We start from the raw sequence: 26726 nt of genomic DNA on the forward strand, positions 1-26726 counted from the left end.
TAATTTATAGGTGTTACAGTGGACTTAACCTCTGTGTGTCTTCAATAAAAACTATCACTTTGAGATATGGAGGCTCTTGCTGCCTGTAGGCCCGGAAACCTCCCAGGAGAGAATGCAGCAGGAATGTAATCTGAAGTGGACACCTATAGGATCTTAGGGTTAAAAAAAAGATAATTTTGTCTGTCTATTTGCACACAGTTGTGAATACTCACACCACAGGTTTTGAGCAATTAGAACCAGAGCCACAGAGTGCTCCCACTCTCTGTACTGTAACAGCTTTGAAAAACCAGGTGAAGAATCATGAGGAATAATGGGTCAAGCCCATCATAATATAATTAAAAGGAGTGAGTTACAAACAAAAAACGCTTCATGCAGTTGTCATAAAAAGGGAATCTAAAACCATATTTTGTCGCAGGCTATACAAAAATACGTCTGCTTTAAGGGTGACCATTTGAACTGTGCCCCTAGAGGCTGTGGGGTGAACTGCAACACTCCAACACTTCTGCATGGGCCTCATTTCTCAGCCTGAGAGCTTGTTGCTTGGTCATGCTACACTTGATATTCCACCCTGGGTGCAAATAGCATTATTTATTTATTTATTTTACAGGAATGGCCCTTTAATCAATAAAAAGAGTCCACTCTTTAAGTGTGTCACAATAGGACAGCAGTGGCTTTTAGTGTCATTTAAAAGTTTCTTTTTCATCCTTGTAGTGTTTTGAAGAGAAGGGCCCCAGAGAAGCCCGGGCCCCCCCACAGTCTAGGCATGGCTCTGTTAAGAGAGCTGACATGCTCTAAATAAATAATCAACTGATTTACTACTATAAAGTAGTGTGTTTACATACTGGTGTAGCCTCTAGGTGAAGCTATTTTGGAACATGTCATTTCAAGCCCTCCTTCAGCCGCTTTAATAACATGGTTCAACACTGTGGGCCGCATGAGCCTGACTGAGAAGAAGAAGCAGAAGGAGAAGAAAAAAAGCCGTCCAACCCCTCTGAAGATTTCCTGTTTCAAGAAAAGCGCACATACTGTGAGTCATATAGCCAGTCCAGCCCGGTGGAGTGTTTACTGCTGCTGCTGCTTCTGCTGTGTGAAGGCATTTAGAGGAGCAACAGGCGGACCGAGGGAAAGTCCGCGGACTCTGGATATCAGCCCGGTGTCAAGGCTTCGGTAAATTCATGAGAAGAAGGGCAGCGGACAGTCCGGTTCTAAATGGAGTTACTTCGGTTTTCCGCTTTTTGGTGTGGAACGATACTCTTTGGTAACATTGTGATCGTGGACGCGGGTGAGTCAAACTTTGAGAAAACTTTTAATGTTACGTTACGCAGGTGTTTACGCAATAAATTACTTTGAATTTAAACTCGCGAGAGAGAAGTGCGCAGTTTATTGCACTTATATATGCGTCTGTTGCTGATTGAATTCATTAAAAATGACACTGTAGCTGATCAGCTGTAGGTCACAGCTCTCTTGGTGTGTTTACATGCGCATCGGAATCAGTTGTGTTTCACATTCATCCCAAAAAACCCACTGGATTTGGAGAAACCTGAATGCACCATGTGGACAGGCTGTTTCCTCCTGTTGAAGGGGAGTTTGCCTTCATGTGCTTGCTGGGGGGGTCAGGTGAATGAAATTGATTAATGTTTGAATGTAAACCACTTTATTTATCACTATACACACAGAGGTGTGGATAACCAGGTCCTGAATATGATCAAACCCAGAATAAAGACTTTAAATACTTGGTGTTTTACTTTCATCTGTGTCAGACTGAGTCCCAGTGGCACCAAGTGGCTTTGGCTGCTCTTAATCCTTCTTCCCGTCCCATCTCTGCAATTATATGTAGCCCTGGGTGACAATTACTGGCATTCATCCCTTCCATAGGCCGCCTCCTGGGTTTAAATGACATGCTCTTTCAGAGGAGTTGCTCTAATGATATAATTACTTGGGCTCAGCCACCTTTCTGCTCAGGCATGGCACTATACCCCCCCCCCCCCTCAGTGTTGATTTACAGACACCCACTGGGGAAGAGTTTTAAAATTGCCCTGTCATGTTTAGTTTTGGGTTCGGGTGTAATATTTGGGATGTTTTGGCGTCTGAAGGTTAAAACAAGACTCCAGAAAGTAATATCTGACTGCAATTTCCTGCTAGCCTCCCTCTGGCTGCAGACACAGGATGCCTTCGAATTGTAGTGCTCTAGATTTGGTGCTCTGTACGTTTTTCTGTTGCTGCGAGCCGCAGGTCTGCCTCCACCCTGCAGCCTGAGGTGAACTGACACAGTAGGATTCTTGTGTGCAGTTATAACACACACTCTTCTCTCGGGTTGGTGTGAAGTCAAACATTTTCTGACGTTTTCCTGTTTGAAACATGTCATGTGCCTTCGTTCACATGAGCATCCAGAAACACCACAGTGGGTTACACGTGTGTGTGTGTGTGGGATGTAAACACCAGTGTGTCGGTGGGAATATAACTGACACACTTTCTCTCTCATTTCTGTCACGTGCTGCACACACTGATGCAACACATGGGTTCAACTTCCGCATTACTTGGGCATACGTCTGAAGTGTGGTTATGTGGTTTTACTGTAGCTAACGTGCTATCTTTCACCCCCTCCTTTTTAACTGCTCATGTTGTCACATCTCACATTGTTTTGTTTCCCGATGATGCTTCACCCCACCGGTGCTCAGTTGATCCTGGAAAATTTGGAATATCCTCTTTTAGGATCCTTAAAGCCACAAGATCCACGTTCCACACGTGGATGGGAGCACTTCTTTGCCGTGTTTCTCCATCCACTCTCTCTCTCTCTCTCTCTGTGCCTATGGAGTTGTGTTCTGGCAATTATTGTAGAAATAATAATGCGCTCACATCACACATTTCTCCTCTCCCCAGTGATTCATAGACATTGATACGAAACGTCGTTCTCCCTTTTTTTAAAAATAATGTTGGCACAACACCTCTCTGACTCATTGTGATGACAAATTAGAGACTCCTCAGCTTCTTCTAAGATGCATCCATGTTTTCCTTTGTTTGTTGTTCATGCCTGTCTGGCAGTTGTCTCCTTAGATGATTATCAAACCCACAGGCACTCATCGCACAATCCTGTCTGTCTCACTGACATGGGTCTGCCTGCTGGCAAAGTCAAGTCCGAACAAGACCAAACGAGGAGGAGGTGGTGGTGGAGGAGGATGAGGAGGGAGAGGGAGGTGGTGGAAGCCACTGCTGTTGTTGTTAAGACTTCACAGAGAAGAAAAAAACTGTGCCCGCCTCTCTCTGGGACGAAATTCTTTAAATTTACATGCTGCTACGTTGGATATCTGCTTCTACTTACAGGCCCAGATTCCCAAAGATTCCCACCTCATATATCTTTCTGGTATTGACGATCCTGGTTGTGTTTCAGACATCTTGTGTTGGATGCCAGTAAGAGTAAAACCGTCTTCCCTTCTGTCTCAGTAGAGGTGATGAAGCTGAGAACGCTGTGTAAGTTCTGTGATGTGGAGGCAACCAGCTGCACAGGTAAAGGCAGCTGCACGGTGGAGTGTGACCGAACATCCATCTGCGCCAACGATGAGGAAGTGTGTGTCAGTATTTGGTGAGTGTCCACCTTAAACCTTCTCCATACAATGATATTTGTGCATAAGCAAAGAACTGCAGTGGTGACTGTTTTATTAATCAAACCAGGCATCATTTCCTTTATGAAAATCTACATTTCTCCTCTTTTGAACACTTCTTCAATCAGCATTCTGCTGAATTAGATTATGACAGTGCAGGTGTGTCCGACCGCCCTTCAGCATCAAATCTGACTCTGAACATGAGAAACAGCAGGAAGCGTTTGGTTTGGTGTTAAAAGCTTAAGGCTACGCTGCTGTTTCTCATTATATTAGCAGTGTACCGGGCCCGTTATGAGCTGAGGTTAGCAGAAAGCTAATGGCACGTGGACTGCAGCACCTCTTTAAAATGTCTCTCATAACCACCAGCCCGCTCTGCTCAGCAGGAAATCAGAATGTAAATATGTAGATTTGTGCAGGTTCAGGTTTTCCTCCTTTTTTCCTGCTTATAATGATGTTTCACAACCTTGTTGTTTGTAACTTTGACCTCAGTGTTGTAGCGATTTACATAATACTTACATTGCTGAAAGAGACAAATAAGCACTTTATTACTGTACTACTGAAATAATGCATTATTATTTGTACAGTGTGGCCCTGCCATCGTCTCTTTGTTATGTGCCAACACACAGATCTCCTATGAGCAGCATGTTCTCTCTGTTTTCTCTCTGCAAGGAGGAAGAAGGATGACAATGTCACCTTGGAAACAGTGTGTCACCACCCAGCTCAGAAGCTGTACGGCCTGGTCCTAGAGGATTACAACAACAGCAAGTGTGAAATGAAAGAGAAATGGGGCATGGGTTCACAGTTCTTCATCTGCTCCTGCACTGAGGAAGAGTGCAACGCCAACATCTTCTTCAACTCCAGTAAGTTTGGGCAGCATTTATAAATTAATCTGAGTTACAACAGCGAGTGACATGCGAAGAAAACCATGATCAACAAAGCATGAACAGCGAGGGGCAAACAGCAACTGACAGCTGTAGCTCTGGCTGTTTACATACATTTTTGAAACTTCCTTCCTGTCAGCTGTTTGAAGTTCAATCTATTGACTACTGAGCACAATCATGCACTAAGAAGAGTGAGAACACACTAGGAGATTTGGCACTTTGCTTGAGTTCAGCTCCTCAGAGCTGCAGCATCTGGTAACAGTCTCTTAAACATTACATTATCAGATCGATTACTTGATCGATTTTTTTTTCATGTCATAATATCAATTGTCAAAGTTTTTAGTTATTCAATGCAAATAGTGCAGTAAAATATAAGCAAGTGGAATCTTACAGGATGTCATGCTAACATTACAGCCTTAGGTGAGCCGATACATTATGCTGTATATTATTCCTCTCGGCTTGTCATGTAGAACGTTATGCATGAATGCTAGCACATGTGCACCGTGACACTCTCCAAATACATGATTACAAACAGGTTTCGGAGACATTGGCTTGTAGACTCCAGTTACAACACTATCCCTGGAATCAGATGTGTTTTGACTACAGGATTGTGGCAATAATAACACTGAGGTACATTTCCGAGACCTGGTTTTGCACTCAGAGCCAAATTGAAAGCATCTGCACAGCGAGAACCACGTCATGGAAATACATTCGCTCACTCTCCAGAATGTCTGTGCACTCTCTGTAACTTCTCCCTGACTCGAGTCAGACTCAGTGTTGTAATAAAGAGGGCTCCAGCTGAAGCAACACTTTAAATTAAATTGAATCTACCTCTTGCTATCAGCCAGTGTGCCAATGAACAAATTATTCTTAAAGATGTAGCTTCGGTTCATCGTAATATTTTTCATATAAAGACTACTTTTAGGGCACTGAAAAAAGAAAGTGGCCACATTTTAGTTTCAACGGCAGATTGAATTGAATACCACTCATAATATGAAGCTGGAGCCAATGTGCTTAGCACAAAGCTATTTGCAGTTTCTAGCCTGGGTAAACAGTCTTACAATCACCACTAAAGCTCTCTACTGCGTGATGCTTGTGAGCTTTTATTTGTCTGAAACACTTAGAGTGACAACAAAACTTTAAAGCTACAGTGTAGAACCTTTGTCTCCCCCTATTGACAGTGAGAGTTATTAACCAACACTCGACACATCTGTATAAAATCTGTATTTATGTTTACAATGTGATGATGTTAACCATCACCTAATAACTCATAACACAAATGTGTAATATAGAATTTCTGGCAACAATGCACTATATTTCACATTATTAACATTTGAACAGCATTCAGTTTGTACACAGCATCCCTTACATTCAATGTTTTTTTACAAGTGAGGCTTTTTGGGTGTAAAGTTTGTCTGAGGCAGTCCAGGAGGCACAGCGACAGGTTTGTTGTGAGAAATGGCTTCTCACTCTACAAAAATGAAAACAAACTGTCTGGCTGGGGCCCTGCAGAGGATTTCAGACATGTGGTTTCCTGTTTAGAAAAAAAAATATGGAGAAGCAGAGGGCTTTACTAGCCAGTGAGCAAGATGCCTTCTCCATTTGTCACCCTCCCTTATTTCAACCTGACACTGCTCACTGTATCTACACTCACAAATCATTTCTTCATCAGCTGGTAATTTGGAAAAAGTCAGCATATTTATGCATTCAAAGTAAAATTCAAATTACATGAATAAAGATTTAAAATGGTGATGGTTAAGAATAATTTGACAAGACACATAAATGGTTAAATTTAGACCTCATGAAACCCAGTTTGGGTTTCCTTGTTAAGTTTGTTGTGTCTAGAGATACACATTTTATTGCTCGTCCTTTATGACTGCAGCTTCAAAAAAGGCACCATAAACACACAGCATAAACACAAACTTTCACTGTTTGCCGAAACCGGAGCAGCTCCCAGACACACACAGCACCTCCTAAATTATAAGAATCAGATGTACACTATAAAGAGACACAATATGTGGTCGGCTGGCTCACTGTTTGGAGCAGTTTGTGGCCCAGACGCTAACTTTAGCTCTCTGATGCTTATAGACATTCCCCAGGGAAGGGCCAGGTTCCTCTGTTGTTGTGAGAATATTGCTTTTATTGTTTTTTATATATTGTGACAGACACAGTGTGTGTTTATGGTTATATGAAATACCATTTCATCCACCATATTCTGTCTGAATTCAATGTTGTAGCTGTTGAGAAGCTTCTGATTGTATCAAGCTGTTTTTATTAGCACACCGGGTTTGCAGAGAGGTCACGAAATACTACAGTTTCTAATGTTTTGTGCTTTTAAATAAAGTGCATCATGGAACCTTCACTTCTAAACTATTTCTTTTCTCAATTCAATTCAAAATACAGATTTTTTCTTTCATTTCTCAGATTGTTAATTTTATTTTTCGCAGAAGTGAAAGCTTTTTTTCACTATTTAAAAATAAATTCCGACTAGAACTGTGTAAAATCATTAAAAAAACAAATTTAGGAAAATAATAGAAGAATTTTTTATTTTCTATATTAAAATCAGCTGCAGATTTAGACATCTGTGTTCTGTTTCTTCCTCAGATATGGACTCCCAGGTGGTGGCTGTTATCTTAGTCAGTCTGGTGCCTCTTCTGGTCATGGCTGTCATTGTCATCACTGCCTTTTACTTCTACCGGGTCTACCGCCAGCGCCAAGCCCACTCCAAGGGCAAGAAAGGTCCCTCGCTGGACTTCAGTGATGGTTGTGCCATGATTATAGATGATGAAGGTTCAGACAGCAGCTCCACACACGCCAATAACCTCAACCACAACACTGAGCTGTTGCCTATTGAGCTGGATGTCCAGGTGGGAAAAGGACGCTTCGCAGAAGTGTACAAAGCCAAGCTGAAGCAGGGCTCCTCTGTCAGCAAGGAGCAGGGCTTCGAGACAGTAGCAATTAAGATTTTTCCATATGAGGAATATGCCTCCTGGAAGAATGAGAAGGAGGTTTTCTCAGATGCGGATCTGAGACACGAAAATGTGCTTCACTTCCTGACAGCAGAGGAAAGGAAAGTGCAGAGACAATACTGGCTGATCACAGCCTACCACCCGCTGGGGAATCTGCAAGAGTACCTGACTCATCACATCGTCAGCTGGCTCGACCTGTGGCAGCTGGGGAGTTCACTTGCTAGAGGAGTGGCACACCTTCACAGTGACCACACCTCCTGCGGCCGCTACAAGGTGCCCATCACACACAGAGACATCAAGAGCCCCAATATACTTGTGAAAAGCGACTTGACCTGCTGCCTGTGTGACTTCGGCCTGGCGATGCGGCTGGACAACTCTCTGTCTGTGGATGAGCTGGCCAACAGCGGGCAGGTGAGGCTTCCTAATACCTACATTTTGAGTCATTTTACAGCTTCACTTACAGGCTGCTAATCCTTTCAGAGATTAAAGATAATCCCATTTTGTTATGAACTGTGGCACTCACCATTCTAAGCCACATATTTCTGTGAAGATTTTTATCACAAATCCAAAAAAAAGAGCCACTTTTGATCCTCATCACTCGGCGACCGCACCTCTGAATGTCTGACCCCAGATAGTAAAAGCTGCTAGAGATGGCGCTCTGAGTGTTCTTGGGTTGTTGTTTTATGACAGTCACAAGACAAACAGGCTTGATTGATTCTTAATGGACTCATTACACTGATGTAATAGGCCAGAGCCACATTACACTCTGTTATGAAAATGACTCATTATGAAAAAGGCCTCAGCCTTTGCTGTGCAGCACACCTAATGCATTGTAATGCCCTTAATGCATTTGCAGGAGGCTCCAGTGAACACATTTTCCAGGGCGGCAATTATATGGAGACAAGCAACGTGTTGATGAGCTCAGATCTACCTTTGTTTTTCCAATTATTTTGTACATGTTTTGATTCAGATAAAAGTGATGTGACATCTCACTACACAAAATTACCACCTGCCTTAATGCAGGCGAATTACTACCTCTGCTTAACCAGGGTTTACCAGAGTGTAAAAAAAGTGTAGCTGTTTATTTAGGCCAGGGAAACCGTGTTACCTACCGTTTACATAACCAGCTGCATCAGTAACATCCATCTTTGTTTTTTCTCAGGTGGGCACAGCCAGGTACATGGCCCCAGAGGTGCTGGAGTCCAGAATCAACCTTGAAAACATTGAGTCTTTCAAACAAGCTGATGTTTATTCCATGGCTCTCGTGCTGTGGGAGATCATCTCCAGGTGCAGTGCGATTGGAGGTAAGATGATGAAGTGCTGCTAAGTATAAAAATGAGCAGTAGCTGCTGTAAAAATATGAATATTTAGGTTTGAAGGCTACCGCGGCGGCTGATAGTTATTCATTTTATGCCAAATACATTCATGCAAAAGAGCAATCCAGCCATGAGTTATTAAAACCTCCACTGACTTTATCAAAATATTTGCCCTTTCAGGTTGAGCAACTTTAACTGAGCTGTTAATTTAAGCTGCAAATGAATTATTAATTAAAATAGAACCTCTGTGAGTGATTATATAAGTAAATGTTCGGCTGTAAAGTGTGCCAAAGTGAGTTTAGCCTATCACAGAGGAAATTATTTATGCTGCATATCTATTTAAAGATGTAAAAAAAAAATTATTCCCTGAAGTCAGTCTCATTCACTCATTTACTCTGATAGTAAAATATTTGTTTTCTTAAAGGATTTTTAAACAGTTTACTCCCAGTGCGTGCTATAAATACGATGGTAAATTCTGTCCAACCACTCTAAATCTCACTAATAATCAGACAGAGAGACTCTAATAAAAGAGAAGCACCTGCTTTTGGATTTTACCATGATGCTATAAACATGGTATTCTTTCTGCCTTACTGGTAACTTTGCACACACATTCCCTTTGACCTTTGTAAATAATAAAGATAACAACAATTTCCTTGGTAAATTAGAGATTAGCTCAGGTCCCTGATTGTATAGGAAATCAATAGAAGCACTGATTGATGGAACTCCCTGTGGAGCTGGTGTAAATATCCTCATAAATACTGTAAAACAATTGGCTTGACCTCTATGGAACACGTGCGCATTGACTTCTACCAATTAGGAGCACATTGACAGCCTCCACCTTGGCGCGATGTGTGACAGGACTTATGTGTGAGTTGCCAACAACCCATTAGTCATAGAGGGAACACAATCTAAAAGTGTCCAACACTCAATCCATCTTGTAGACGTCTCAAGTTTCAGCCTTCACTTTACTAATGTACCATTACTTGTGTTTGTCATTCTGTAAAAAACAAGGTCAGGATATGTGCAAATAATAGAAATGGGTGATTATCTCAAGACAAGCCACAGTGCAGTATTTCATGTCAACAGTCAGTCATTTGTTTTCACTTCCCCTAAGTGTCTCTGTGGTCCCGTTTGCTCCTCTGACTGCTCCTGTCTCCATTGTGTCAGGCCGGTGATTGAACGCCAGCTTTGGGCATGAACACTCCTACTTTGGTATTTTCCTGTTTTGCCCCCATGATCCGCCCTCAGGGGAGCTTCCTTGATCGTACGGTTACACCGGTCAGGAGTCGCCTGAGAAACATGCCCAAGTGACCCACAATGCTGTTTTGCTTTTCCTTCCCCACTGTAAGAATATGTGTGCCCTCTGGGTAGAGAGAAAATAGACCATTTCCTGTTTTTAGTGTGAAGTGAACTGTGTCAGTTTTGGGATGTCTATTTAAATGGCCAAGGATACATGTTAGTATAAATGCACTAAACAAATCCAGGTTTACGCTTCATGGACAGCAGCCTCATTCATCCTCCCACATCTGCCATTTTATTTATCATGGCTTTCCTTAGTTAGATTTCACCAACCTCACACACTCTTTATGTAAGATTTGCAGGATGCCTGTCACCATAGCAACCAAGAAAAGGGTGGAGAAGTTTGTTTGCCTTTTAATATGTGTTTTAATTAACCATATCCTCTTTGAGCCTAACCTTGATCCACAGTCTTTACATAGTGTCATTCTTTCTCTCTAATGTATACTGAGTCACTGTGAGTGGATACTGAGAAGTATTGATGTAATGTACTAAACCCTGCCGTACACCATTCTTGATTTTAATCCTGATACTTTAAACTTTACAGTTTATTGCCTGTCTTTTATTTTCTACCCCTGAGGCAGGTGAGACTGCACTTAACTATTGTCCCACTGCTGTGCATCACTGTGAACAGCCGTTCAGCTGTACTCATGCTAGACAGACAGACAGGCAGACAGGACCAGCTGAGTGTTGATTTACAAGAGAAGGGAAGTAAAGATGTCTGGACTGAACGTAGAAGCCACTGGGGCAGTTCATGTATTTTTCCTGCGTGTCCCCATTTTTTAGACTTGGCATCTCCTTGAGACAAGCAGCAGGGTGAAATCTGTACTTCATTAAAGCCCAAACTTAAGGAGACGTTCTCATACTGAAAGGTTAAATCTTTCAACAAACACAGCCAGGCCCACATCTCAATGGACCCAGAAATCAGATGCAATGATTTTGGTTTCACTGACAGCTAAAATATCTATATCTCCACACACATACTATGCTGGCAGAGGTCTGGTATTGATTCTGAAATCAGAGCAGCATGAGTAAAGCTGATGTGTTTACAGACTGCACTTAAAAGAGTGGCATGCTTTCACGCTGCTGTTCCAAGCTGTCCCCGGAGGTCGGTGAGTCACTCATGACTCCCTGAGAACTCACTTCACTTGAGACAAAATATGAGCATAAAGTCAACACAGATCCAGGGTGACACATCCCAGGGCATCATTATAATGACTGGGGGTGAAGAAGGTTTCCTCTTAAATCTCTTGTCTCTGATTCCACCTGCCTGTTCTGTATTTGTGTGTCTGAGAAGACATGTCTGATCAGGCAGCTGCTCTGCCACAGTTCCATGAGACCATGGTTTGATCTGATCTGCCAGGCAAGAGGAACACAGCAGATTATAGTCAGCCAGCTATGAGATATGACTTTGCTTCTTTATCTCTGAAAACTACAGAAGAAGAGTTCTGGATTCAAGGCATTTTTATCTATGCCTCTGTTCCTTAAAATGTCTCTCCTGTATAATTTAGCTCGTCCTGATTTAGGGCTTGGAAAGTCTACGAGGGCGTTCCCTGGGTGGGTGGGGCGAAGTAAGAGGATAATAGTGGAGTGGTGTTGAATGTGGAACTGCAGAAGAAATGCTTTCATTCCCTAGAGGGAGAGGTTGGGCTAGACCGGGTTAGGGCAGCTGCTCTCCAGATGTCAGACCATCAAGCCCTTCAAGGACTGGTGGGCCTAATGGTGTGGTGTGTGTGTGTGGGAAAAGTGAGTTTGCCAAGTACTCATTTGGGGACAAATTCTTGACTTCAAACCACTTGATTGGGGATAATATGGGGACAAAATGTGCCCACCCAGTTTGGTTTTTCTGCATTCAGAGGGAGCAAAATATAGTTCTTTTGGTCACCTTTAATGGGGTTAGATGATGGTTAGGGCATGTATAAATAGTAGGGTAAGCTTCCAGGGTAAGTCAGCACCATATGTCCAAAAGTAAGCTCTGCTAATGTGTCATGTACATGCATACATCTGTAATGCATGACTTTAACAACACAAAACAAGTGTCAAAGCCACCGCAGCCTAATGAAATCCAGCAGGGGCAGCTGGGAGTGGATTAGTCAAGCCGTTGTTCCAGACTCAGACAGACTTTTGGGAAACAGACACTGTTATTGTGAAGACATTACTAATTTATTTCCAAGTCCATGTTAGAGCTCAATTCGGGTCTGTTTTCCTGCATTATTTATGTGTTTGAGTGGCAGTATTTCTGTGGTTATGCTCCGGCATACATCATAAACAGAAACGTTAACATGAAGTTAATACAGTGACTGAACGGCAGCACCTGAAAGACAAAACTGAGGCCAGACAATACAAAAAACAAATGAACTGTTATAGATTTGTATCACAAAGCTGGTAAGGTTGCCATTTATTGAGAAGTTTCACCATTTTCCAGTAGATAAATTTAACAAAATTTCTCCTGGCTGCACATTCCCAGACGCTTTCTACAGGCGTGCCTGCCAAGAGGCATGGAAAATAGACATTAAGGCTGAAATATGTGCCAGCATTGCAAAATTCACATCACTATGTGTCAGCTGTCGCAAGTTTCTCATTGTTACTGTGCTGAACTTGTTATATGGCTTTGCAGAAATCTTGTCAATATGCAGTGTGTGACTTCTGCAAACCCCAGCATTCCTCACTGGCCCTCTGTTGTATTTTTCAATAGCTTTTTTTGCTAGATCAGAGTTTAATTTAAGAATTTAAGGTTTGATTAAAAAAACATGTTTTCCTTTTAGCAGGAGTGGGCAGTCTTTTGCTCTGGCATACACACTTTTGTTTACACTGCTTGTTTGTATGATTTTTGCTTAGGGATGAACACATAAGCATGTTTGCCGACAGTTTACAAAGAAAATTTGCAGTCTGGGACGCAGATGTAGACTTTCTGGACCTGTCAAAACAAACCACAAAACATCCTGGCTGTTGGTTGGGTGTGGCTAAGTTTTAGCTTTAATACTTAATCAGAAAAACTTTGCTTACAAAAAAAATAAGAAGTTTCAGACTCTGAAAATAGTCCTCTGTTGCCTTAGTCTGTGTCCCAGAAAGCTTTGATTCCTGTCTGAGGATTTCCCAACTTCCTGTGAGCTTCTTTCAAACATGTTTTAAAAGAAATGAAACCGTCATGTGGTTCATCCACCACAAACTGCATACTAAGGAGTAAATGTTTTTCAGCAGTTTATCCCCCAATCAGCTGTAAAGAGACCAACTCTGCTTTCTGTACCAGGCAGTAAACATGACTGTTTCTAGCACTGACTTACTTTTACTCCTCAAGTGGCCAATAGAGAACCTGCACATTTCTGCATCTGTCATTTCTGACATGTCTGTGTGCATCATTGAGGACGTGTTGGTTTACTTGCAGAGACAACATGTTGGCCTTATGACTGGACAGGCTTCCTTCACTGGGTTTGCTCTGCACTGTTATGTAAACTTAATGAGACAGATGTACACAGATGAAAAAGCAGGACAAATCTGCTCTGTGTGTGTGTGTATGTAGGCGGTGGCCGTGAATTATATGACAATGACGGTCCTGTAGGTGTATTGTTTGAGAGCATTAGGTTTGTTTAATAAATTGTTACAATACAACAATGGAGTTAAAATAACTCTGCTGGAAGCTCAGCTGCAGTAAAAGCTTCATGACTTTGAATAGCATCATTGACAGAACTGTCGCACTGCATTTGCTAACAGATTATGACAGACTCACTGTATGTGATGCAATGCACTCAGGTTACAGCATGTAGATGAAGTTGCAATATGTTTTATGTGCTTTACAAGTATGTGAAGAAATGAGAACTGTGTCCTGCATAATGAGTGTGCAACACTGTAAAGAGTCCTTGGTTCAGAGTGGGCTTTCTTCTGTCCATCTTTATTTTGTGAAGTGCTTTGGGATAAAAAAGGATTATTGATGTCAACATTTACTCAGTCTTGCACCCCATCAGTTTTTTCTTATCTCACTGGCTGTTTCTGCACACAAGACCTCCCTGATTCAAAGCCAAGTGGAATTTGTTGTTCTTATTCCAAGAATACATTAATTTCACACAAACATAAATCTTCTTTGGAAACTTGTTGACCCACAGTTTCCAGATTCCAAATGCTTTGAAATCTGGCCTGAGTAAACTTGTAAATTTCCTTTGATGAGGACTTGTTGTGTTAGAAAGTTGAGACAAAGCGAGAGCTGTGTTTGGTGAGATACTTTAAACACACTGACGCTAAAGGGAAGAAAATGTGATAATAACGTTTCTCTTCAGCAGATCTCCCCCTCGGCCCCTCTATCAGCAGCTCAGGATCCTTTTAGTTGTTTGGGCTGTTTTGGTGCTATTTAAAGTTTGCAACCTGCAGTTTTAATTTAGAGCACACAGTGAATCCTTTGGGAGGTGTTGTTGGGGTGTGCGCTAAGGGGCACTGCCATCTGATCTCACCACCATCTGACATTAGAGTTTCAAAGTTTATAAAAGAGCCAAAACACATCGGAACACTGGCTAATTATGCGTACCTGTCTGTTGTTTGTGCAGAGGTAAAGGAGTATGAGCCGCCGTTCGGGAACCTGAGGGAACACCCGTGTGTGGAGAGCATGAAGGACAGCGTTGTCCGAGACAGAGGACGACCTGAGATCCCCAACAGCTGGATCAACCACACAGTAAGTGCACCGCACTAAAATAACTCATTTCAGGTACTTTTCTGCCTTTGCTTTATCAAGTGGAGCTGATAAATATGGAAGAAATAGTTACCCTCACATTTTCACCTCCATTGGTGACTTCTGTAGCTGTGTTTCGGTTAGAGTGCACTCACTTGGACAAAGTATGCACTAACACCAGATATTCCAAGCACGATTGTGGCATTGTTCTCTGAAATGAACTTGTAATATTGTGATTTTTGTCCAAAATATGTACCTTTTTCCATATTTAAATGAAGCTACACACAAAGAAGCAGCTGCTACATCAACCTTCACCCAATCAGTGACAATCTGTGTTGCAGACCTTTTAGGGGCTTCATCCATTTATCTCTATTTTATCCCTAAATATAACTGTTGAAGCAAAAGTAACATGTGCCTCAGAAACCACCCTGATACAGATGCATAGACATAGATGGAAATATTTCATGTGGATTGATTGTTTCAGCTTGAGGCAATGATACAGACTTACCAAAGTCAATGTTATTGACTGACTAACTGTGGTCCACTGCTCCAGGGCATCCAGATTGTGTGCGCTTCCATTGAGGAGTGCTGGGACTCCGACCCAGAGGCCCGTCTCACAGCCCAGTGTGTTGCCGAGCGCTTCGATGACATGGAGTACCTGGACAAGCTGTCAGACCGCTCTGACTCAGAGGAGAAGATCCCTGAAGAAATCTTTGTGGTGGATGAGAAGTAGTTGCTCCACAGAAAACACTGCCCCCAGCAGGGTGGCTGGAGCACTTACAACCAAGCCACTAGCAGAGAGAAAATGGATTGTTGGTTCGGCAGAGAAGTGTTACCATGGAGCCGCAGCTTACATAAACTGTCAGAGTCAACTCAAGAACAAACAGGGAGATGGTATTATAAAGCTATTTAATCAAATACTTTTTGCACTTTATAAACATCTATGCACAGCAAATTATGTATATTCAGTGTCTTTTAAAACACAGTTCAGGTAAAGGAAAATAAAGGGACTGCTCGTACTTTAAAAAAAAGGAGGCCAAAGGGACCAGTGTAAAATATTAAGATACTTAATGACACTAATATCTCCCTGTATTCTATTCAGCCACATATTTTGTTTTCCAAATGTGGCCTTGGATGAATGTCAAAGGAACTGGATGATAGAAGATTCAAGATGCAAGTAAAGTCAGGAAATGGAAAGGAAAACCCATTGGAGATGGTAATCTGCAGGGAAAGCTGATTTCATTCATATCTCAAGGACTATGAACTGTAATAAAGTCAGCAAAGTCAGCCTGAAAAGGATATATAATTGTGTGTGTCTGTGTGTGCGTGTGTGTGTGTGTGTGTGTTGTACTCAGAGGATCTGTAAAGGAAGTCTGTTGAATCAGGCCAAGAGAATGGAGATCCACAGTCTGAATGAAATATTTTTTTTGTATAAAAGTATAAAGACTTAATTAAAAGCATTACTATACTTTCAAGTTGCTGTTTTCATGCTCACATATTGCTTCATACTGCTGATGTGTGGCGCCAACTTTGAATACAAGGCACGTTACATTAAATGATCAGCAAGTGAGAATTTACTAATTTACAAAAATAATGCTTCACAGCGGTTTGCAGTTGTAGCTAGTTATACTGGAGTTTAGAAATGTCCACCTGCTCTTTGTGTACTAAAAATGTGTTTTACTGTGAAAAGATATATCATCTAATTTATCACCAGAGAACTCTGCTGCTGCCGGATGACAAGCTCACTAAAATCATCATCACTTTAGCCCATCAGCTGCTCTCAGGCTTGGAACGGGGAGTTTATGTCCTGGCACGCTGCTACACAAACTTAAATCATGTCAGTTCTAGCCATGCATGCATACCCACATGCATAATTCTGGCATGCAAACCTGCTTATTCTATCATGTGCACTCACTCGGCGCTGAAAAATGACAAATCTTTGCTTTGTTTCACAGCTTAATAGTCTGACTTTTTGCAGGATAAGATGAAGGTAAGAGGTTCAGCCGGTGCACACAGTGCTTGGCAGAGTGTGTGTTAGCGGTGTTTGACAGACCTTTCATCCTGAGCCCATTGCTGACTCGGACTGGAACATGTGTCTACCCCTGTCTGTGCCACTGTGTGCTTCTTCTTCTGCCCATCTGTCTGTCTGCAGGCAGCTGCTTGTGATTCATACACAGGATCCCTGAATTTATTCTGCTATGCTACTATGTAACAAAAACTGAGCACTGTAAATCACTGCAAACAGTGCCAGCAAAGCCAGGCCATGTGTTGTTGTATGTACCATTGAAAGCTATTCTAATATGCCAAAATTGCCTTTGTTCCATTCACAATGCATTAACCACGGCTGCAGATGTGCAGCCACAGAGTTTTTTGTTGTCCTTCCTACAGTTTACATGCTCTATTTACACGAACTATGCCCACAGGCACTCTTGGTGTGGTTTGCACTGCACAGCTTTATTGGACACTGCTGATGGGGGACGATATTATATATATGGTGATGATAAATTATTTATAATTTTCATCACAAATAGATTACCACACAGGTATTAACAACAATTACTGTTTTATTGTTATTTTACTGGCACAACATTTGTTAGCATCAGTAAAAGATTAATGTCTTCATTTGAGGAGCAAATTTAAATGAGCTTTTACTCAAAACGCTGAAATCTTTTTTGAGGGAAAACTTAAGAAACCAACAAATGTAGTCCTGTCACAGTCTATATTACTGTACATTACAAATTATGTAACAATTTTGGCCTTAGCAGCAGTATAATATTTGTTTTTCTTTTTTTATGCAGTTTTCTCTGGCTGTTTAGCATTAATAGCAAATATAACTTCAATTAGTACACATCCTCTAGTCTGTGATATCCTCCCAGTGTTTGTTTTAATTATGGCAACATGGGAGCTTGTGTACACTTATTTACTTCAATGCCAGCCACATAACAGATTAATGTGTGCCAAACACGTGCATTTCTCCTTTTCACCAGTAGAGGGAGTGGTAGCTCTACAGGAAACTGCACACAAAGACAGCATTTGTGCTTTCTGCAGCAGACTGCTGGAGTGAGGCAACATTTGTGCTTTGAGGGTTAAAAAATGGAAGCCCCGCAATTCAAGATGTAACAGGTCTTTCCATTACCAGTGGAACTTAGCAGTCACCAGACACTGGAGTCATTTTGTATCCAAACAGAGTTTGAACTGTTGCTGTTGGAAAACACTGCTTAACAAATTTTTCTCTGTCTGATTCACTCTCTCCACAGCATTTTCCCTGTCGCCCATCCAAATGCCTCAGAAAGTATCAACTACTGGCTACAGTTTACACCCCTTCATACCTGCTGCACTGAACGGAGCCTTGTCAGTTGCTCTATCATGATAACCTGATTAACCCTTCAAGTGGGCGGCGGAGTGGTTGGCCAAGAACAGTTCATCCCTGCTCACACATTAAGTGTCACGTGTATGTACACAAAGAGGCAACTGCTCACACAACCCTTAGGTGATCCTAATAATCCAGAAGGAGATATTCTCCTGCCAAAGTCACTTATCATTCCCACATGCTGGTTGCCATGGTGACACCTCATACATCAATCAAAGCTGCTGGGGAGTGCGTTGGTTGGTGAGAGCTATAAACAATATTTTAAGCTCCAGTAAAGAGATGACAAGGAAGACAAATTACCCCATACTCCCATGTCACCTCCTCTTACATCTCTGAGGGTCCAGTATCAGGGGCCATTTTCCATACCAGCCCAGTCGTTTACTGATCCCTTCTGTTTTTTGTTACCCATATGATTTAGATGCTCACTTGACATATTACAAAGCAGTTCTGGGGGCGTGCGGCTTTAGAATTGGCAGCAATCGTGGCGGCAGCGGGAGTCACATTCTTGAAAAAACTTTTCAGGCCCTGAGCTACAATTGTATGCAGCAATTGTCCAGGGGGATGATGTGCCCACTAAGATAAGAGCAGCAGGCAGCCCAGGCACAGAGATGAGGAGATGAGACTGCTGGTGTATTAGGAGCCATTACCCCTGCTGTCCTCTTGGATATTTCTGTCTCATGGCAGCGGACTTCTGATATTACTTTAATTTCCTTATGCCTGAATGAACTATTGTGTCATTATATACTCAGCTACAACCCCCTATCAGAGTGCTGCAGCATATCAAGGACAAACACAGCTGTGTCACAAATGGCAGTATGTTTGATATGGAGGTGTTGCTCTCGGGAGGATGCATTAAGAGTGCTGTTTGCTTACATATGACTATAGCAGTGCTTGGCAGCTCTCATCTAGTGGGTCCTTCCCCATCAAAAATGAGGCTTCAAGGACAATCCCAGTTCATCTAATTTCCGTCATTTATCACCTTCGCATTGATAGGATGATGATTTGGGAGTGATTTAGTTCAGTATATCTGTGTGCAGTATATATTTATATATTTATACATGGTTTTCTCAAGGCTGTCTTATTCCAGTTATCTTTCACATCTTAGTTATTAAAAAAAATCCTGCCGTCATGCTGACCTAAGCATCTTCTGGCTTCGTTGTCATTACATGGAGATGAGCTTTAATAACCCATCTGTCTTATTTCTATCTCTCTTATCTGTCCACCTCCTATTTCCTCCATATTACTCTCCTTATCCCATCTCTCCCATATTCATTGAAAAGGCCAGCTAGTTTTAACGTTATCTGAAAGGCATGAATTGCGTTCTGTCAGATGACCGATCGAGGGCAACCAGGAGGGGAATTGATTGGACACGGCTCAGCACAGAGATGGCTACTCCTAAACCAAGGGTCCACTTGATATTGAACTGCTGTTACAGGACTCTCTTTGGTCAGACAATACACCAGAGTATGACTTTAATCTAAACATGGGTGCAAATTAAACTAAAGGACTTTGCAGCAAAACACCTCAATGATAATTCTCTACTTTGCATGTTATTCAGTATTATTCAACATGCCAGGCAGCCTCTGTCATTACATGCATGCTGTTGGAACTTTAATGCTTTGTGACCATGGTGTAAAAATGTCAGTGAGGTGGCTCACACTGCTGCTGTAATTTTTCCACATGAGGTTTCAGGCCTGTCACTGAAGTAACATCACATGAATCGGTTGTCTTCTGAATTGAGACAGCACGTGTTGACCAGGAAAGAAAAAGGAAGGGTCAAGCAGAGGAAGTGGGAGGCAGGCAGTTTTCAACACCAGTCATATATTTTCTCTCTCTCTCTCTCTCTCTCTCTCCTGCAGGAATATTGTCAAATCAGCTTCTTTCTATGCATTATCTTCCTGGTGTCTGAATGGCGGGTCCCCTCAAAAGACATCACACAGAGGCTTGAACTGTACCAAAGTCAGGGAAATGTTGATAAGGTGCCTGTTACTCTGAGGCCAAATACTTCAGAGTCTGACATTCTGTCTGCAGGCTGTTGATGTGTCTCTTGAGCTCGGGCTAGTACCTCACTCCTGATTATTTCCCACCTATCTGTCTCTCTCTCTCTCTCATTCTTTTTCATGTAGTTTTATGCAGCATGCCAATAACCTTTGAAGCATCACCGGAGGCACTTCCAGCTGTGTTGACAGGTCAGAATCAATCTTGATGAATGTGGTGAACTGTGAATTTTTTCATGCAATTTCCTGTTAAGATGTCTTATCAGAGAAAAATTGACTTTCTGTGCTTTTATTTGCACATTTGTATGTAAGTTACATCGAAGGCTTGTTTTATAATTTTAGGAGTTAATTGGTGTTATTTAAAAAAAAACTGTTTAAAATTATGACTGTAAAATCACATGAATTGCTCATGTTTCCTGTATTGGTGGATTTCCACCTGTGATCACATGCCAACATGGATAATTCATGTGTTTTCTCTATGAGGTGCATTACAATAATTGATCCTTTGGTTATATCCTATTTTAAAATTATGATTTGATAACCTAAAATGTATACAGACATTTATGTTCTATATGAACTGTCAAAACTAAAGTTTTTATTGTATTGTTTATTGCATTGATTGCTTTATTCCCTTTGTGGATAGCTGGTAGAGGAATGTGTTGCTGTTGTTGTTACCAAATAGAAAAAAAAATTCAATCATTGTCTCTGCAGCTCACAGCCTCTTAGGGAGAAATAACTTTTCATATGCTTGGGAAAATGACAGATGAATGCAATAGCATCTTGAGGCAGATGCAGCTTTATAAATTGAGCAAAAGCTCTCTGATCTCTGGGATGATAGATCGGACCATTTTCTGTTGTGAAATATAGAAGCTTATCACACTATTACATATTTTATCACAACAAGCAATTTTCTTTAAAGAAGTCGTCTAGGCTTGACTGTGCATGCAGCATGCATAGCTAATGCAGTGCTATAGATAATCACAGTGGATCAAGATTAACAGTCCTATCACACAAGGTGAACCGCGTGTCTGATCCTGTGCCAGCACACCTTCCATCAAAGTCAAGATTAAGATGTTGAGAGGTTGTGGAGTACCATCTAAATGCATTGCTGAGGACCGAGTGTCCACATCTAGTAGTTTTAACTACCCTCTCTGTGCCCCATTGAGTGTTGGAGAAATGAGGCATGATTCGGGTGAAATGATGTGTCACTGATGAGGCCACACAGGTAACCCTCTGCACTTAGTGACATACCCCACGTCATCATGATGAAGTTAACTCGGGTCATGGCTATTATTTCATCCCCTTATTCATCACTGAGACATGCACTCAAGACGTTGTGTTGTCATAGAATCCTCTCCAACCCTGTATACAGACATTTCAAATATTAACCAGGCATCATTTCAGCCACACAGAAAAACTTGACCTGGACCCAATTATTGTGGTGTTTTTAGAGAAAACAAACCGCCTTACTCACTGTGGGTTACAGGTAAATAAATAGTTCATAACAACTGGATGCTGCACCTTGTTGGGGTGCTAAGTGGTTTTCTTTAAGTGCTCTCATTTCTGTTAATGATTGTGGCGCAGTCATGATAGCAGAGTCCCCACACGCCAGTTAATCCAGTACCACAGTATGAATGGAATTTTTAAAGCTTGGTTGGAATTTTTGAAGCTTACTATAGTCCCAGTGCATGTTCAACCCTGTTTTCTGATAGAATATACATTTGAGGATAACGACAAACCAAACACAGCAGTATGGTCCCAGTCTTTTGCTTCCAATCTGTGTAACCAGGAAGCTTGTGAATTGAGGACTCCACATAGGTGTATGAATGTGTTTGAACCTGTGTGTTATCACCGTGATGGATTGGTAATCAATGAAGTTGTTTTTTTTTGCTTTTCAACTATTGCATGCTGGGAATAGATCCAGCCCCCAGTGGTGACCTTCTATAGAAAAAAGGTGTCTATAGATAGACCCTCAATCTATAGCTTGTGAATTTTTCCAGCTTCTGTTGCAGAGTGGATGCATGTTGCAAGGATGTCAAGAATAATGGAACAGGGTGTTCCTATTTTTCAGGCATCTTTCACCCAGCAGTCTGTGGATAAAAAACAAACCAGGTCTGTCTGTGAGTGTAATTCATGCATGCATTAAAGCAAGGCTGTCTTTAAAAGTGTGCAGCAAGTTAGCTCTCATTAGATCAGCCTGATACAAGGAGGATTCTTCACTTTGCCCCAAATGGTTACATAATACCACTGAGAGATTTGGAGATTATTATGCATTTTTAGACAAATTGCTGAAGGTAGTCAATATTGCACCTACATGATACTGTAGATATTACCAGGATTTTCTGTTTTAAATCGCATCCGTTGATCAGTTATGACACCACTGTCTCTCACTTGCTTTGTAACTCAAAGCACAGAGAATGACAGAGAGAAAAGTGCTTCATGCCAGGCATCTTAAGCTTTTTTTTTGCAAAGTTGGCCTTTGGCAAAATAAAAAGTGCAGACACCTATGAATGCCAAGCACAAACTCTGTAAGCTGTAATGTTCTTGGGAGAAAAGACAAAGAAAACACAAACATTCAGGACTGCCTCTAAAGATGGAGGAAAGCAAAGCTGCCCTGCCTGGCAACAGCCCTCATTTTGGTTGGCTTTCATCTGGACTTGGCCTTTTGACAATAGATGCGATTGAAGCAATCTTCATAGCCTGCATTTCTATTTGCTTCAAAGGTCATCTGTACAGAATCTGGAGGTAGAATGAAAATGGTGAAGGGGTCTGTCCTGGCATTAGGCCTTGATGACTGATTGAGAAAGCAGATACAGGTTTATCAGTGTGGATGTGCTTATATATGTGTGGGATTGTGTGTATGTACATGCATGTGTCACATTCTGCCACCTATTCTTTCCATCTGAAGCACATGCCTGTAACACTGCCTGGCTTTACTATCTACCCTCTATGATGACCCCCCTCAATTTTCATAATCATCATTCTACTCTCCTTTATTATCAGCTTTTCCATCTCCCTGTCTTGCCAGAGCTGTGTTTTCATCTCCTGCTTATCTCCTCCTTGTCTCTCCAGAAGACAGCCTCAATCCATGGCCATGTTAATCTGGCTAAACCTCTGTCCAATTGTTTTACATAAATATTTTGTTTGCTTTTTTTTTAAATGTGAACTAATGTGTGACAGGGTAGATTGTGTTGGTGAAAAGTAAGGATGGGTAAAAGTAAAGTTCAGGATGTTCAACTGGGTTCAACTGGACCAGTGTCAATAATTGAAGATTATAAGTTAGCACTGTGTGAAAAATGGGCAACATCAGCCATCCTGCAGTCATCTGCTATCTTAAGGGCTTAGCAGTCTCATCTTGTGTCATAAGAAGGGTGCTACTTCTTATGACACAAGAAGAATGAGGCTGCTAAATTGTAACATGGAAGATAGAGCCGTGAAAATGGTCCTTGTCAGGAACGGCACCTTCACTTTACAGGAGACCTTAGTGGAAAGATCCATGACATGATAAAGACAAGCTGACAACTACCCAACAGCACCCTGCTATAGAGCTAGGTATGTTATCCACAACAAACTCCAAATGACTGAGCTGACTTTCCTGGCCATGATAAAAAGCACATTGACGTATTGGTATCAGAAGACGAGTGTTTATAAACATAGATGTGACTTAGGAACACCACTTCTGATTAACTGGCAAGAAAGCAAAGAGGAAACTCAGTGGTTGTCATGTTTACCATGGTTTCTATGTGAACCACCTTCTGAAGATCTAATATACAAATGTTGACTGCTGTTGAAATATGCAGTATTTGTTCAAAAAGTCCCCACAGCAGTGGGTTTTGAAAATCAACTGAACTGCATAAACACAACAAAATTGTTATTTTAAATTTTTTTTCATGTTTTGGAGGTTAGTGATTAAATTACATTTCCTCTTCTTAAGAAATAGCCTCTTTTGATTGCACAATGTTTCATATTTAACCTCAGAGCAAGATGAAGCACTGTGCAGCAGTTATATTTACATAAAGCTACATTAGATGCAACAAATGTTACAAAAGATGGCTTTAAATATATTGTCCACATTGACTTTAGAACAAAGTTATTTCTCTCTATCTCACTGAACAGGACTGTTGGACTATTGTTCATTTTCCTTTGAGACTGGATCACACCTCAGATAAATCGATAATGCTTTCTCCCTCTGTCTCTTGGTTATATGAACCAGTACAAGTACAAAATAAATGTCCACAATCAATCAAAAAACTTGAAAAGTTTTTTTAAAAGGTGTTTTTTTTTCAATGTAGAGTTTGAAAGCTTTGGGGCCAGTTGAGGTGAAAGTACATGATATTAAGAGAATGATGAATGCTGTGTTCTTGTCTTTGCTGGGGGACATGGTAATGATGAAGCACATCAATCTTTATTACCACTCGGTCTAGAACATCCAAGGGCAAAAGAAATATTGCACTCACAAAGAACATTTGTCTCCACACACCTGCCTACAGCTTCCAGCTACAGGAAAATGTGTTTCTTCAGACACATCTTACTCTCTTTAAATAACTTTCTTTCTGTAAAAATGTCGGATTTAACCGTTCAGATCCAACTTTAATTGGGTGATAAGGATTTTAGTTATAGCTGAAAACAGAATGGCTCAATTTTATGTATAACAAGGGCTTATCCTTATTTCAGTAAGTCGCTGCTATAAGTATTTTGATTTGTGGAGTTTTGTGTCAATCTTGTCCAAGGTACGCTCTGATTGGGTAAAATAAATCCGACTCCGCCCACTCGTACCTGTCGGCATGTGAGAGGCCACCAGAGCTTTCAGTCGCCCCGCCCCCCCGCATCCCTCCCGCCCCTTTCCACCGGCGTTCAATCGTGAAGCGGATTGACTGTTGCAGCCTCGGTATGTGGCGCATGAGTGTGCGGTGTAACGTCCGTCTCCCGGAGAAGTGATACTGAATTAAAACAATATATTTATACACACGCCAGGAGGAGTCAGAAGACAGGATAGCCAGGCAGCACGGACACTATCCGGGGGACTTTACGGCAGCACGGAGCGGAGGGAAACACGGGAGCGTGGCAGGAGGGACGCTCTAGAAAATCTTACCGACAACGCACGCAGAAATGGCGGAGCACCACGCAGCCAGCGACGGCAAGCACAAAGCGTCCACCAATGCCGGCGGCTCGGTGCACGGGAACAGCCGACCCGGCGCCTCGGGTGGAGGAGGGGGCAAAGGAGGCCTGTCTGGCGGACTGACACAGCCAGCTGGGTGGCAGTCTTTACTCTCGTTTAGCATTCTTTTCCTGGCCTGCCTGGCAGGATTCAGCTCCAGACTTTTCGCGGTGATCCGGTTCGAGAGCATCATCCACGAGTTTGATCCATGGTAAGCTAGCTGACTGTCAGGTCAGGTTCATTATGTATTTGTAACTGGACAAACACTATGGCTTTGTTTATTGATTTTAAAAAATGACGTACATGGGTTTATTTGTATTATTTGAGTGTTTAGAAGTCAGTAGCAGCCATGTTAAGTTTTGAACGCAGCTTTAACTTTCCTTAGATGATAAATATTAGCATCTCTTCCTCACAGTAAACAGTTGTTTTCCTCTGATGTCCTTGGGTCTAACACTTGAAGTATTGGGGGGTCAGTGGCCTGATGTGCAGTCTGTCCTTGACATTTAAATGTGACACGTCTGGCTACTCGTTTAATGGTGATTTAGCAGATAATGGGTGCAGCGAGGAGCCTTCAGCTGCAGTGACAACTTTCTTTACATCGAAGAAAAAAACTGTTGCGGATTTCAATTCATTGAAAAGACAGTGAGTGTTGAACTGCTTCATATTTGGATCCTTATGTGTGCGGTCGATATGATTGATTCAGTTTTGCTGCAGGAATAGACCCTTGTCTTTGAGTTGAACACAAACTTGCAGTTTAAATGTATATAAAAAAATGCATGATTACCTTATCAGGCTTTCATCACGACTGTTTATGCCCCGGAAGCCAGCTGATCCGGTCTGGTGTGTCTGTCATCACAATGCAGGATTATTCCGCTTTGTAACGATGTCACATGGACTCACAAGTGGCCGCTTGGTAGCACGGTCATTACCTCATACACACTGTGGCAGTACGACTGATGCATTCATGTATTAATTTTGAAGGAAAGGTGCTCCATTTTGCTCAGGGTGACACTTGTCTTTTCAATTATGTTGATAACTTTATTGCATTTTTTAGTCAAGGGCCCGAGCTTAGGGGCTTCCACATGGTTCGGATGATCCTGCTTTGAGACTGGAATTTGCAGTGACCTCAATGCTGTAATGAGTGCTCCCATATTTCACACACCCATTAGAATATGCAATCCTTCTTTTGCAGCCCTCAAAGAGTTGGTGCATAGATCACCTGTGGTATTTTGCTCCACTTCACAGTAGCAGTGGGAGCTCCTTCGCCTCATTGTTAAGGCTATAAAGTGGCAGCAGTTTCTACAGTAGAAAAGTGAGAACTGTGCAGCTCTTTGGCAACATGTCACAGAAAAGAAAACAAAGGCATTCTTTGATATTCAAAAGTTTAAAACCCCTTGCAGCGACGAGTAGTCTGCATCTGTTGTTGTCAATTTTTTTTTCTCTTGGACCCCAAAAACAAAGCAGGCTTCAATGGAACCTTCTG

At 41.8% G+C, this 26726-nt stretch overlaps 2 protein-coding genes across 3 annotated transcripts in view; both read left to right on the forward strand.

The window, feature by feature from the left end:
* The first annotated feature begins 883 nt into the window (after positions 1 to 883).
* Positions 884 to 16193, forward strand: LOC114452850 (TGF-beta receptor type-2-like). 2 transcript variants are annotated; one of them, XM_028432362.1, is made up of 7 exons: positions 884 to 1282; positions 3442 to 3580; positions 4269 to 4459; positions 7085 to 7860; positions 8612 to 8753; positions 14597 to 14721; positions 15272 to 16193. In XM_028432362.1, exons 1-7 carry the CDS (start codon positions 1210 to 1212, stop codon positions 15449 to 15451), a joined length of 1626 nt encoding a protein of 541 aa, XP_028288163.1. In that variant the 5' UTR covers positions 884 to 1209; the 3' UTR covers positions 15452 to 16193. The 2 variants fall into 2 exon arrangements, with proteins under 2 accessions (XP_028288163.1, XP_028288171.1); XM_028432370.1 differs by having other exon boundaries at positions 3445 to 3580.
* An 8743-nt stretch (positions 16194 to 24936) lies between these two features.
* LOC114431650 (dolichyl-diphosphooligosaccharide--protein glycosyltransferase subunit STT3B) overlaps positions 24937 to 26726 on the forward strand; it is a 60390-nt gene continuing 58600 nt past the window's right edge. Inside the window, exon 1 of the mRNA XM_028399224.1 lies at positions 24937 to 25454. Within this exon, the coding sequence (XP_028255025.1) occupies positions 25195 to 25454 (260 nt within the window). The 5' untranslated portion in view covers positions 24937 to 25194. The remainder of the gene's footprint in view (positions 25455 to 26726) is intronic.

Source organism: Parambassis ranga, chromosome 2 (genome assembly GCF_900634625.1).
Source record: "Parambassis ranga chromosome 2, fParRan2.1, whole genome shotgun sequence".
Lineage (NCBI taxonomy): Eukaryota > Metazoa > Chordata > Actinopteri > Ambassidae > Parambassis > Parambassis ranga.

Bases quoted from the DNA above. Each gene is read 5' to 3' on its own strand.
- LOC114452850 (XM_028432362.1), top strand. From the start codon at position 1,210: ATGGAGTTACTTCGGTTTTCCGCTTTTTGGTGTGGAACGATACTCTTT. The intron at 3,581-4,268 runs GTGAGTGTCCAC...TCTCTCTGCAAG, and splicing joins GAAGTGTGTGTCAGTATTTG to GAGGAAGAAGGATGACAATG. The intron at 4,460-7,084 runs GTAAGTTTGGGC...TTTCTTCCTCAG, and splicing joins CAACATCTTCTTCAACTCCA to ATATGGACTCCCAGGTGGTG.